This window comes from Olea europaea, chromosome 5 (assembly GCF_002742605.1).
Source record: "Olea europaea var. sylvestris chromosome 5, O_europaea_v1, whole genome shotgun sequence".
NCBI lineage: Eukaryota > Viridiplantae > Streptophyta > Magnoliopsida > Lamiales > Oleaceae > Olea > Olea europaea.
The window spans coordinates 14,269,419-14,284,218 of NC_036241.1; the positions used below are offsets into that span (position 1 = coordinate 14,269,419).

Consider the following 14,800-nt stretch of genomic DNA (forward strand, 5'->3'; position numbering starts at 1 on the left):
GTCCATCTGTATCTCAAAGCCGCGTCGAAGTGGGTCCCTTGGATCCTTAATCCCAGCAAAGCAACTTACAGTTAATTAACAACCCAAAACGTAATTAACAACAGAAACCAGAGTCTATTTTCAGACAAAAAGCATACCTGCAGAACATGGCAATGTAGCTCTAATATTCCACTATTTTATTATTTTTTTTTGTGTTAAAAATGGTACACACATTATCTCTTGGGAAACAGCTGTTGCATATTACGCCCGTTTGGTCCTTTTTTTTTCCCCAAATTTTAATGTTTGGAATAATATTTTTTTGAAGAATGTATAATTAAAAAAAAATGAAATTTTTCGATAACATTATTTTATAAAAAATTGTATAGTTTAACATAAGAGAGAAGAAAAAAATGAATGAGAATGGGGCCAAATGGAAATGGGGACTACAATTCGTGGGAAATTTGAGTTTTTGCAATTTCCTTTTGTGGGGCCAAAACCTTTTTTAGTTTTTATTTATTTTTTTCTCTTTGCTATCTCTGTAAAATGACAGCCTAATCAACAGCCTGGAAAGAGCTGGTGCAGTTCGCACTGCAAAAAGCTCTACTACTTGAAATTGGCAGAGTTATGTGTTCTCATTCTTGGTGGCAAATGCTTTGCGTTTATTCAACGACATATTACAAGTCTTTAGCTCTGTGAGTAAGGTAAGGTTCTTGAACAAGCTTTGATCTTTTTTCATTTTATTCTACAGCACCTCCAAATTTTCAGACCCCCTTTTCCATTTTTTATGCCAATTTTTGTTTCCTTTTCACGTTCATTCTTTGTTATAGTGGCCATTTGTCATTTAGCATTGTTTTCTATAGATCTTGGGATGAAGAATGTGTATAGCATTTGAGGGCTTGTTTGGGATAAAGTTGAGATTTTCTTGAAATCGAAAATTAAAAATCTTGGTTTTTGAGGATTTGAGCTGTTTACAATGTTGTCTACTACGAATATAGTGATGTGGGTAGGTATGGTTCTAGGTATTCTAGGTCAAGGATCATATTCCTTGTACGCTCCTGCTGATAACTACTTGCTTGTCTGTGGATCTTCACAAAATGTTACCTTTAATGATCATACCTATGTTCCTGATTCATTAAAATCTTCGGTTTCTTTAAAAAGTCAGGGAAATTCTCTTGTTGCTACCTCCAATTCCACTGCCCCATTTCCAATTTACCAGTCTGCTCGAATTTTTACGAGCACGACATCTTACAAATTTGCGATCGAGGAAGAAGGCCGGCATTGGGTTCGGCTTTATTTTTATCCTCTTCCTGGTCACAATTTGACATCAGCCTCGATTACAGTTGTTACCGAGAACTTCGTGCTCTTGCACAACTTCAGTTTCGAGACTTTTAATGGTACTTACCTGTTTAAGGAGTATGCAATCAATGTCACTTCGGATAACTTGGTACTTAATTTTATTCCTTCGAATAACTCTATTGCATTTGTTAATGCAATCGAAGTTGTTTCTGTCCCGGATAGCTTAATCCCTGACCAGGCAGTGACTCTATCCCCCCCTGGACATTTTACTGGGCTTTCTGGATTTGCTCTGGAAACCGTTTATCGTTTAAATATGGGCGGTCCCTTGGTCACTGCTCAGAACGACACTTTGGGAAGAACTTGGGAGAATGATTTTAAGTACCTTCATGTCAACAGCTCAGCGACTAATGTTTCAGTTAACCCTTGGAACATAAAATATGGAGCTTCTGTTGCCCCTGAAATAGCACCAAATTGGGTTTACTCTACAGCTGAAACCATGGGAGATGCGAAAGTTGTCGATGCAAACTTCAACATTACTTGGGTCTTGCCAGTCGATCCAAATTTCACGTATTTTGTTCGGGTACACTTTTGCGATATTGTGAGCAAATCTATGAACAGTCTGGTGTTCAATCTATACATAAATACTGATATTGCATCTGGGAATCTAGACATATCAAACCAAGCTGGAAACTTGGACGTCCCTGTCTACAAAGATTTAGTGTCCAACACTTCTGCTGGTTCAGACACACTCTCTGTTAGTGTTGGTCCGGACACAAGTTCTGGTTCCATGGATGCTATCATGAACGGCCTGGAAATCATGAAGATTAGCAATGAAGCTAGAAGTTTTGTTGGACTTTCGGCCGTTGAAACTCTCCTTGTGGTTCCTCCAAAGAAGAATAAAATAGGTATCATAATTGGCTCCGCTGGTGGAGCAGTGGCTGCATTGGCGATTATTGGGTTGTGCTATTGCTGCTTAGCGGCCCGCAGGTCCAAGTCCTCACCACAAGGAAATACATGGCTTCCTCTTCCTTTATATGGAAACTCTTTGACAATGACTAAAATGTCTACTCTTTCTCAAAAGAGTGGTACAGCCAGCTGCATCTCATTAGCTTCTTCCAATCTTGGCCGGTTCTTCACTTTTCAGGAAATAATGGATGCGACGAATAAATTTGATGAAAGCTCCCTTCTTGGTGTTGGTGGTTTTGGTAGGGTGTACAAGGGAACACTGGAAGATGGGACTAGAGTAGCTGTCAAAAGAGGGAATCCTAGATCCGAGCAAGGACTTGCTGAATTCAGGACAGAAATTGAAATGTTATCTAAGCTTCGCCACCGTCACCTTGTGTCTCTTATTGGCTATTGTGATGAAAGATCAGAAATGATTCTGGTCTATGAATATATGGCAAATGGGCCTCTCAGAAGCCACCTATATGGAACAGATCTCCCTTCTCTCCCTTGGAAACAGCGACTTGAGATATGTATAGGTGCTGCTAAGGGACTTCACTATCTCCATACTGGGGCTGCTCAAAGTATTATTCACCGTGACGTGAAAACAACCAACATACTCTTGGATGAGAACTATGTTGCCAAAGTAGCTGACTTTGGTCTATCTAAAACTGGACCGGCTCTTGATCAAACACACGTGAGTACTGCTGTTAAAGGTAGCTTTGGTTACCTTGATCCTGAATACTTCAGGCGGCAGCAACTTACTGAGAAATCAGATGTCTATTCATTTGGTGTCGTTCTAATGGAAGTTCTCTGCACAAGACCGGCTTTGAATCCTGTTCTTCCTCGGGAACAAGTTAATATAGCTGAGTGGGCAATGACTTGGCAAAAGAAGGGCATGCTGGATCAAATTATGGACAAAAATCTCGTAGGGAAGGTGAATCCAGCTTCTCTGAAAAAATTTGGAGAGACGGCAGAGAAGTGTCTGGCAGAACATGGGATTGATAGGCCTTCCATGGGTGATGTTTTATGGAACCTCGAATATGCTCTTCAGCTTGAGGAGACCTCATCTGCTCTCACGGAACCTGATGATAACAGTACAAACCATATCCCTGGTATACCGTTGACACCACTTGAGCCATTTGACAACAGTGTGAGTATGATTGATGTGGCTAACTCTGATGATGCTGAAGATGCTGCCACCAGTGCTGTTTTCTCTCAGCTGGTAAATCCACGTGGAAGGTGAAACAAATAATATAGTTGGATTTTCTGATCTCAGCTGTTCAATATCCCTACAGAAAGGCTGGATATCTCTTTCTCACCAGCGGTGAAGCTGATGTTACACTGGGAATTCACCTCAATTTTTCATATTATGACTCGATGTATTATATATGATCGGAGGGGCTAATGCATTGTCCAATATTGTACTTGCATAGCCCAATAATTGTATCGTCATTTTCAGTTAAATTAATACAGTTTACAGCTGCCCTTCATGTAACTTGACTTGGATACTTTATAGATTGTGCTTGCACTGGAAGCATTCATAATCATTAAAAGGGTTGAATATATATTCGATCATTTCTTTGGTTGAATATCCTTGTGATGAGGTGTTCGCCTCTTTTTTCTCCAACCAATATTGCTGTTTTTCTGCAACTTCAATGATCAATGCTTTTTGACATAATTTTTACACAAAGCTTGCCATAATCTCCAGTCAACAAAACAAATTTTATGAGCCTCTGTAGGTGAAAAGGAATTCTTTGGTATTTGAATACTGTTAAATTGTCCTTTGATTGTATTAGATTATTTTGTTCGACTTGTACTTTATTGTACTAGATTATTTTGTTCTTCCTCTTATTTAGAGCAGAATGAAATAGATCTATGTATGAGATCTTGAATTTCTCTCTGGTTCTTGCTGTGTTCCCTCAATTTTTCTTGGTTGTCATTTTTCACCATCTCAGCCTAAATAATAATGCAAAATGCTTCTAGGAAAATTCGAAAGTTCAAAACATTAGGAGTAGAAAGCTTATCATTCTCTACTTTTTGGTCGCAGTTGTTTTGTTTTATTATTATTATTATTAATTTTTTTTTATTTTTTTTATTATTATTATTATTTTTTTTTTATCAAAATACATATTCACATCTTCTAGTTGCTTTTCCTCAGAATTTCAGCACTCATCTCTAGCAAACTATTTCATTACCCTGGTATGATAATTGATACCCCCCTTACAATCTAAACACCTTGACTAGGGTAACAGTCTGTCCTCTTCATTTAAAATTTCGGCTGGAAAGAATGCACTAGAATTACAATCAGTAGCCAAAAAGGATGAAATTCTGTATTTGTCTACACCTCCCAGAACTCTCATTGCAATGCCTGGCTTTACGGGGTTTATGAAATCTGGCTAAGGATGCCTTCAACCATTGAGGAGAGGCCATAGAATTTGAACTGTACCTCCAAATGAGCAAAATTGTCATTAGAAGGTATCTGGTAGTTATGTATCCTATCATCTTCCTTTGTCACTGGAACCACATTGACTGAAATTTCTGAAACTTCTGGAAGAGATTAAAACACTGCTCTTGTTTGAAGTTCTCTCCACCTTAATCTTGTTTTCAGAGCATTACCCCAGAGATGGATACACCAGTTCTTGGATGCCTAATTCTAGTCCATCATAAAAGAATTTCAAATGGTCAGTTTCGTCATCCCATGTTGCAGCCTTTGTGGCCTCAATAGAGAAAGTGATGAGGACATCGGACGTGGCTTATTTTATTTATGCTTTATTTATACTTTATTTATCTTTTAGACTATTACTTAAGATTTGGACTTGTATGGGCTCGGGCCCAAACTTGTTAGGGTTGCTTAATTATTTAAACCTATTTTACATTATAATTTTCAGTTGATGAATGAATAATATTTTGGTGGCTTATGGCGTTTTTTCTCTCTTCCTGTTTTCTTCCCTTCTATTGAATCCCCCATCTCTTTCTCATCTCTAATTCTCCCTCCCCATAAATCTGTTCTATTTCTTAATTAACTGTTTTGTTAGTGTTGCATCAAATTTGGTATCAGAGCTAAATCTTGGGTATTTGTTTTTATTTTTTTCTCTTACAATTCAAAATTTTCTTCTTTCCCAATTCCCAAAACTTATCGAACAGCAGAAAAGAAAAGGATTTGTTGGAAGATAGCAGTTTTCTCTCCTAATTCCAAAAAAAAAATAAAAAAAAAATCATCTTACTGCCGTTTGCTGCTCATTCCAAATCACTTTTTTTGCTGTTCATTACCCTAATTCCAATTCACTGCTTAGCTGGACTCAATTTTCTTATTCCCAACTAATTAACCCTTAACTTAAGCCCAACACTCACTCAGCCCACCTCTAATAAACACAGTCAGTTCACACCATATTAGCCCAACCAAGCCCATATCTCACTCCCAGCTCACTTACAGCCCGTCCAAACCCATATTAGCCGAACCCGAGCCCTACCCGTTGACAACACCAGTGCCTCTTCTCTACCCATCGTCCCGATTTCCAGTCGCCCGTTCCCTCGTTTCTACTCGTCACCGTCGCCAACTTGCACACCCGAGTCGGACTTCATCACTTAATCAGCCGACCATCAATCAGTTGACCACTTCTCATTATCCCAGAAGCCGGCCACTTCTCCTTATCCTAGAACTCACACAGCCCCTTCACACCGCGACACTCGCCATTTGTGATTGCCAACCCAGTTTTTATTTGCAGCCGTGTTCTATCCCCAGTAGTAGCCCTCTTAATTCTCTGTGTCTTCTCTCCGATCACTGCACAACTCACAACTCATAGCTAGAAACCACAACCCACCGTCCACCAAGAGATACTGCACTATGCCAACAAGCCACCATTGGTAGTTGCATTACCAACACAGAAAACCATACACTACCTTCCACATATTGCTACACTGCTGGCCACCCGGCCTTTAGTCTACAAATAAAAGCCACAACATCCAGAAGCCAGCATCTATCAGCCACCTTGGAGTTTTCCAATCACAGCAAGACCAGAACTACAGCAATTTAACAGGAGTACATACTGAAGCGTAAGATACTGGAAGTGAGGGATAGAACAGAGACATACCTGGAGCACCACATATTGGCAGTTCAAACCAATTGGAATACTGGGCGCTACAACTGAACTCAGGGAGTCACTGCTCCTTTCCATTTTTTTTTTAGTTGACACCACTACTTTATTTAGAATTGCATCAATTCATTCTTTGTGTTGCTACTACTTTGGTAATTTGAGCCTTAAACCTATTGATTGGAATTCGTGAACTAACTCTCATTGTTCACCCGCTTACCCCACGTGACTAGGCCTATCACTTGCACCTTTGCTTTTTATTTTATTCGAATTAGTATTATTAGCTTGCTAAGAATCGGACTTTACATAATCCCATTTTAACAAATAAATAATAATAATAAAATTTCAAATTGCGAATCTACTTTTGGCACTTATTATTTATTGATCTCTATAGTGCACCTCACATAGCTAGTGTTACTGTGTATGCAATTGCGTAGTGGTCGTGTTACTACGTCTAGTGCTAGTACCCTTGCCATGGACCCTTCCCACATTGAAGCTATCACCCGACAGTTGGCACAATTACAAAATCAATTAACGGCCGTCCAAACTGAGTTAGCCGCTACTCGTGAGGAGAATAGAGCCCTAACCACTAGGGTGAACACTCTTGACCCAACCCAATACTCAACTGAAGCTGAAACTCTGACGCTTCCATTAATAGACCTCATCATCGTCCACAAGGTGGTCGACACCATGTTAGACATGATCATAGGGAGGGAAATCAAACTCGTGAACGTGAGCGGGAATATCACCGTCATGGTACACTATCTCCCCCTCACCATGAGGAGCGCCTCTTTCAAAGTATTAAGTTAGATGCCTCTACATTTGATGGTTGTCTAGATCATAGTGTATTCAATCAATGGGTTAGAGATATGGATCGCTTCTTTGCTTGGTATGGGGTCCTTGAAAATTGGAGGGTACAATTTGTCAGTTTGAAATTAACTGGCACAGCTCAACTGTTTTGAGAAAGTGTTGAGGACCTCCTAGAGAGGCATCATGCTCCCCCTGTTGAGAGTTGGGATGAAATGAAGTGCCGCCTTCAAGAAAAATATTTACCTCAATCTTACAGGGGCAACTTGCTGAATCAATGGAACGCACTTATGCAAGGCAGTCGACCTGTGACCGAATACGTTGCTCAATTTGACGAGTTTCGAATGAGATGTCAAGTCGTTGAGGATGAAATCATGAACTTGAGTAGGTTTAGGCAAGGCCTACGGGATGTTCTTAGACGTGAGCTTGTTCTTAGAGGTGTCATCACTCTTGACCGCGCCTACTCTTTCGTTCGGGATTACGAGTTAGTAACTAGGACACCGTACAGAAATCGTAGTGACTCCCGCACTGCAACCTCTTCTGCATCCACTCCATCCCCTAAGTCTATTCTAGGACTTCCTCCTTCTAATATTACCCCTACTTCGGATAGTAAAGGTAGAGGTTCTGAGGTTTCAAGAACGTCTTCTCGTTTGCAATGCTTCAACTGTAAGGGTTTTGGTCACATTGCTTCTAAGTGTCCTAGCCGAGCCCTAGTTTTGGAAGAGCGTGAAGATATAGTTGACGAGCCACTAGAGGATCAGGTTTATGAGCCTAAGTTAGAAGAGTTTGATGACTCGAAGGATAGTGAAGATACCTTCTTGGGTTGTATTCAGGCTAGTCCCCTTATCCCACATACGCTTAGAGTCGGTGTCGTCAGTTGTACTCTTACCCAGCCTAGGGATGCCGATGGTTGGCGCCGTCATGCCATCTTCCATACTTACATTAAGATTAATAATAAGGGCTGTAAAGTTATCGTGGATAGTGGCAGCTGCATTAATGCGATTTTGATGGCTACTGTTTCCCATCTAGGATTGAAGTCTGTTCCGCACCCTCAGCCATACAGTGTCTCTTGGGTTAATACCTCTTCTATAGCTGTCAAGGAGCGTTGTTTAGTCCTATTCAATTTTTCGAGTATAAGGACCATATATGGTGTGACGTCATTTCCATGGACGTCGGGCACATCATCTTGGGACGACCTTGGTTATTTGACCTAGATGTAACCATCTATGGTCAATCCAATTTCTGCTCCTTCGTATTTAATGGAAAGAAGATTCATCTTAACCCACTGTCCCCAAAACCTGTTGGCCCACTGGAAACGAAGAAGAGTGTGGAACAAAAGGGATTGCACATCATTAGTCCTACGGAGTTTCAGCGTACACTTGTTGGTGACTCAGTTATGTTCGCTTTGGTGGTCGTGGAGGTTTCATCCCATTCCACAATAGAGAGCCCTGTTGAAGTCCAGTCGATCCTCCAAGAGTTTCGAGATGTCTTTCCGGAGGACCTACCTGATCATCTACCTCCTCTACGGGATATTCAACATGCCATAAATTTCGTCCCAGGGGCATCCCTCCCAAATTTGCCTCATTATAGGATGAATCCTACTGAGCACGCTGAACTTCAAAGGCAAGCGGATGACCTCCTTCACAAAGGATTCATTCGTGAGAGTTTAAGTCCGTGTGCTGTCCCCGCCCTATTGACGCCCGAAAAGGATGGTTCTTGGAGGATGTGTGTGGATAGTTGCGCGATCAATAGGATCACGGTGAAGTATCATTTTCCCATTCCTAGACTTGACAATATGTTAGATATGATGGTTAGTGCCACAATCTTTTCGAAGATTGATCTGAAGAGTGGATACCATCAGATTCGAATTCGCCTAGGTAATGAGTGGAAGACCGTGTTTAAGACGAAAGATGGTCTTTATAAATGGTTGGTCATGCCTTTTGGGCTAAATAATGCTCCAAGTACCTTTATGCGAGTAATGACACAAACTCTCTGACCTTTCATGGGAAAGTTTCTTGTTCTCTACTTTGATGATATCCTCATCTATAGTAAGACTAAGGAGCAACACTTTGACCACCTCACACAAGTTTGCTCTACCCTTCGTGCAACTAATCTATATGCTAATGTCAAAAAGTGCTCTTTCTTCACCGATTCAGTCATTTTTTTGGGGTTCATCGTCTCTTCGACTGGGGTATCTGCTGATCCTGCTAAGGTTCAGGCGATTATTCACTGGTCTGAGCCTAAAGCTATTCATGACGTCAGGAGCTTTCATGGCTTAGCTACATTTTACCGTTGCTTTATTAAGGGGTTTAGCACTATTATGGCGCATATTACGAAGTGCATGAAGAAAGGGGAGTTTCATTGGACACAAGAAATGGCTAAGGCCTTTAAGTTGGTCAAGAAGCCAATGATGGAGGCTCCTGTCATGCGTCTTCCCGACTTTTCCAAAGTCTTTGAAGTTGAATGCGATGCCTCGGGGGTAGGTATAGGCGGAGTCTTGAGTCAGGATTGTCACCCTGTTGTCTACTTCAGTGAGAAGTTAAACGAAGCCAGACAACGGTACTCGACTTATGATAAGGAATTGTATGCGGTGGTGCAAGCTTTGCGCTTTTGGCGTCACTATTTGTTGCCCTAAGAATTTGTCCTTTATTCGGACCACGAGGCCCTCCGTTACCTCAACTCCCAGAAGAGATTAAGCTTTAGGCATGGTCGTTGGATTGAGTATTTACAGGCCTATTCATTTGTTTTAAAACACAAGAAGGGCGTGGAAAACCAAGCAGTTGATGCTTTAAGTCGCCGTGTCTCCCTTTTGTCGATCATGAGTGTTAGGGTCATCGATTTTGAAAGGTTTAAGGAGGATTACAAGGCATGTCCCGATTTTAAAGATATCTTTCTTAATTTACAAAGGGGACAGTCAGGCGCCACAGATGGCTTCCGACTTGAGGAGGGTTATCTCTTTAGAACCAATAAATTGTGCATCCCTCGAAAGTCAGTGCGCGATTTCATAGTGTGGAAATTCATGCGGGAGGGTTAGCCGGTCACTTTGGACGTGATAAGACCATAGAGGAAGTTGAACATCAATTCTATTGGCCTAGCTTGAAGAAAGACGTGGCTAAGATTGTTAGTACTTGTAACACTTGTCAATTGAGTAAGCAGAAGAAGCAAAACACAGATCTATACACTCCTCTCCCTATCCCCAATTGTCCTTGGCAAGATGTTAGTTTGGATTTTGTGTTAGAACTTCCACGCACCCCAAAGAAGCATGATTCTATTTTTGTGGTTGTCGATTGCTTCTCAAAGATAGCTCATTTTATCCCCTGTAGCAAGACGTCAGATGCGTCCAAGGTTGCCATGTTATTCTTTAATGAAATTGTCAAATTGTATGGGCTTCCCAAAACCATCGTGTCTGATAGGGATGTTCGTTTCACTAGCTATTTTTGGAGAACTTTGTGGCATAAGATGGGTACCAAATTGAAATTTTCTACGGCCTACCACCCTCAGATTGACGATCAAACTAAAGTAGTTAATCGAAGTCTTGGTAACCTATTACGTTGTCTGGTCCGGAAAAACCTTCGGAATTGGGATTTGATCCTTCCTGTAGCTCAAATTGCGTATAATAGCTTCATAAATCGTTCATTAGGTACGAGTCCATTTGAAGCCGTTCATGGGTACAAGCCTAGAAAACCGTTAGATCTCATCCCTATGTCCCCACAGGCTAGAGTGTCAGTATCAGCCGAAGCATTTGCACAACATTTTCGTGACTTGCATATTGAGATCAATAAACAACTTGAAGCTAGTAATGCAAAATATAAACTCCACGCTGATTTACACAAACGACATATTGAGTTTAACATTGGGGATTACATTATGGTTCGCATTAGGCTAGAGCGTCGTCTACATGGACCCGCCTCCAAATTGCAAGCTCGTAGTGTTGTTCCTTTTAAAATTTTAAAGCAGGTTGGTCCAAATGCATATATTGTTGACATTTCACCACACCTCGGTTACCACTCTACTTTCAATGTTGAGGACCTTATAGCTTATAAAGGCCATTTCATTCCCTCAGATGATCCTCTGTTACCTTCTTTTGTGGACCTTGATCTTGATTCTTTGGCCCCTTCTAACCCACTACCACCTCTCACAGCACACAAAGAAAAAATTGATGCTATTTTAGATAAAGAAACTATGTTCACTAATGATGGAGAGGTTCAGCGCTTCCTTATTCATTGGGTTGGTCGACCAGATTCTGACTGTGCATGGATCTCCAGGGAGACACTACAGCAATTGGATCCAGATTTATTGGAGTTTTATTGGAGTCAACAGAATCTTCCTTGGCCCAGATCACTTCCCGTCCACCCGAGGGGAGTTGGTGAGAACACCAGGTTCATACCTCCATTGACACATTTTTACAGACGTCAGAAGAAACTTGCCCAACCACTCAGCTTATGGTTGGGAGATTGATGACAACCTAGAGTGATATATCCACTCGACAGGGTTGAGTTTTCTCCCACCCCGGGAGAGCTAAAGAGGACATCGGACGTGGCTTATTTTATTTACACTTTATTTATGCTTTATTTATCTTTTGGACTATTACTTAAGATTTGGACTTGTAAGGGCTCGGACCCAAACTTGTTAGGGTTGCTTAACTGTTTAAACCTATTTTACATTATAATTTTCAATTGATGAATGAATAATATTTTGGTGGCTTATGTCGTTTTTTCTCTCTTCCTGTTTTCTTTCTTCCCTTATATTAAATCCCCCATGCCTTTCTCCTCTCTAATTCTCCCTCCCCATAAATCTATTCTATTTCTCAATTAACTGTCCTGTTGGTGCCACATCAGAAAGTGTGCAAGTCAAAAAGGATTCGAGTGCTTGAATCCACATACAGTCCCTTGGTCGACCAGCTGGCCTTAGGCCAATGAAGCAGGCACTAATCTGGAGATTGCGATCTGATATCGAGCTGTAATGTCCATTGCTCTTGCCATGAAAGTAGAAAATGATCCCATCTCCAACAATGAACCATAGATTCAAACAAGCTGCTCCAAGACCATTGCAGTTAGGTATTCGGTCTGTAGTTATGAGCTTTAATCAATATCTAGAGAAAATTTAAAACAAAAACATATGCTAGTAGAACTACGCAGAACTAAATACGTAGAGAGTTTCTAACTCATGCATTCGGGCTGGCATATGGGTGAATTGCAGTTAACATGATAAACTTTATCGTTTTACATTGTAGCAGGTTATATGCTCTTCGTGGATCTGTACTGTAGCAACTAGAAACTTAGCAAAAGAGTCGAGAAACACTTGCTGTTAAACATCTTCATTTCCTCTTTTCAAGCAAGAAAAGAAGTTGAAAAGGTATGTCGCGGAAATCTCTCGAAAAAATCTTGATTCGGACTTAGTTTCATCAACTGAACGAACACCAACCGAGCATTAATTGACCCACAACTCCCACTTGGTTGCCACAAGTCTTCGCCCTACAAAGGAGACACTTGGTGATTGGTTTGCAAGCCACAAAGGAAGAGGAAATAGAGTAGCAATTAGAACCTCAAGCAAGAAGAACCAAACCGGCCAAAACTCACGTGTTTCCTCTCTTTCTCACAAGACCAACACACAAGAAAATGGCTAGGGAATAAGTGTATATATAATGGGTTACTTTAGGTTAACTAATGGGCCAAAGCATAATTGGGCCAACAATTTAAATAACCAATATATCATCCCAATTCAAAGCCACAACTTGGGTCATCCAAAAGTATTGGGCCACGAGCAATATTAATTCAATTAAATTGCTTCAAATAGCCTCGAGTTATTTCTGGTCAAGCTATCCCTAATGTGTTGATATAATTTATCCAACATCGGTTTAACATCATCACCCGAATTTATTGGGTATCAAAAAATCCAACAAGGTAGATTAGAATTACTCCTGCCTTCTTTTTATAAGGGTACATCAAAGTGGGATTTTCTCTTCGGTTATTTTTTCAGTTTTATATTCAACACCATAGTCACATGAATTCTCCATTAGAATAGTGAGTTGGCTCATGGCTGTGATGATTAGCTTTATAAACTGGCGATGTCCACATGCTGTCCCTATAAAGAAGGGTCCCAATTTATGGTAATCATGTGAAAGTGAGACATTAAATTTGAAACTGGAACATTGAGGGTTAACAACATTGTTATGTAACATTAATACCAGGATTCTTGCCTGCATTTCCTTCCGGGAATATTATTATCTAAAAACTAGCTTCTTGACATTCAACTAGATGGCTTTCATTCATTTATTTTGTCAATGTTCTTATAACATGATCTTGTGCCTCCAATACAAAGCAAGAAGATAATATCTATAGAAGAAAGCATCAAGTTATTACATGTGAATAACAAAGCATAAATTTCTGCATTTATTGAGCTACAAGCATCCATAGCTGAATAAGTAAAGTGCCCAACTGATAATTGGTAAGTTCGTAGGTTCAATTCCTATTTGGTTATGCATATTCAGGTTATAAGCAGTTACTTTTTGCAGATGATCCCATTTCCATGGGACAATTTACTCGAACAATTGAGCCTTCCATAATCTGCGGCTACTGAACTCTGTATTTGATCGAATTCTCTTACAGGAAAAAACATGCAATATTTGCAATCTGTGGAGAGAAGGGATGTGGTTCTGTACTTATCTTCACCTCCTACCACTGGCATTGCCACACCTAATTTTGCAGGGCTCTCAAAATCGGGCTGGTAAGTGTGGCCAAGCACGCCTTCAACTTTCGTTGAAAGGCCAACGAATCTGAATTGCACTTCTAAATGAGCAAATCAATCATCAGAAGGTATTTGATATTTGTGGATTCTGTCGTCCTCTGTGGTTATAGGCACCACATTAACCGCTATCTCTACAGCTTCCCGGATAGAAATCGCAACGCTGTTCTTGCTCGATATTCTCTCCAATTTAACATAATTTTCTTGAGAATTCCAGCTTTCTTGTAGGATAATTTCCTTACCATCATAAGAGAATTTGAGATGGTCTATGTTGTTGTCCCATGTTGTTGCCTTTTTGGCCTCCACAGAGAAGTTGTGAGTACCAAAAAGGACTCCCAGGGCCTGAATCCAAGTATAGTCTCGTGTTCGTCCAGCTGGACGGAGCCCAATGAAACGTGCATTTATTTGAAGATTACTGTCAGATACTAAGCTGAAGTGTTCATTGCTCTTGCCGTGAAAGTAGAAAACAATGCCATCTCCACCAATTAGGCGTGGATCATAGCATGCAGAGCCAAGGCCGTTGCAATTTGGTATGCGACCTATGATTGCAGACAAGAAGAAATAGATGAAAAGAACTTATTAGTTACTGAAGTTGGACTACGTGGAGCCTACTTATATACTTAACCCGGCGTGGCCATCATAGGTGAACTATTAATACTGATTCACTTACTTTTGCACTCCGCCTTGCATATCGGAGAATCACAATTGACATAACAAGCTTTAACTTTTGGGACTGCCTCATATTAGTTTTTTTATTTTCTGCAAATTTTTTTTTTTTTTTTTTTTTTTTGGTCAATGATTGAAGATTACAAAGTTGCCAACACTAAAATGAGAAGAATCATGATCTGTCATCTATTGACATTTCTGAGTCTTGAAAAGGAAGCAATTGAAGTATTATGTAGAGAGTACTCTGAAGACTAGGTTAAATAAATTTAACA

The 14,800-nt window shown here is 40.4% G+C and overlaps 1 protein-coding gene and 2 pseudogenes across 1 annotated transcript; 1 reads left to right on the forward strand and 2 right to left on the reverse strand.

Annotated features, from left to right (window-relative positions):
- Positions 1–516: 516 nt before the first annotated feature.
- Positions 517–3,809, forward strand: LOC111394753 (receptor-like protein kinase THESEUS 1). Its single transcript, XM_023020726.1, has one exon. The coding sequence runs from the start codon at positions 953–955 to the stop codon at positions 3,461–3,463; it is 2,511 nt and encodes an 836-aa protein (XP_022876494.1). The 5' UTR covers positions 517–952; the 3' UTR covers positions 3,464–3,809.
- On the reverse strand, positions 3,731–13,323 carry LOC111394278 (annotated as a pseudogene).
- A 48-nt stretch (positions 13,324–13,371) lies between these two features.
- On the reverse strand, positions 13,372–14,714 carry LOC111394279 (annotated as a pseudogene).
- Between the last annotated feature and the right edge of the window lie 86 nt (positions 14,715–14,800).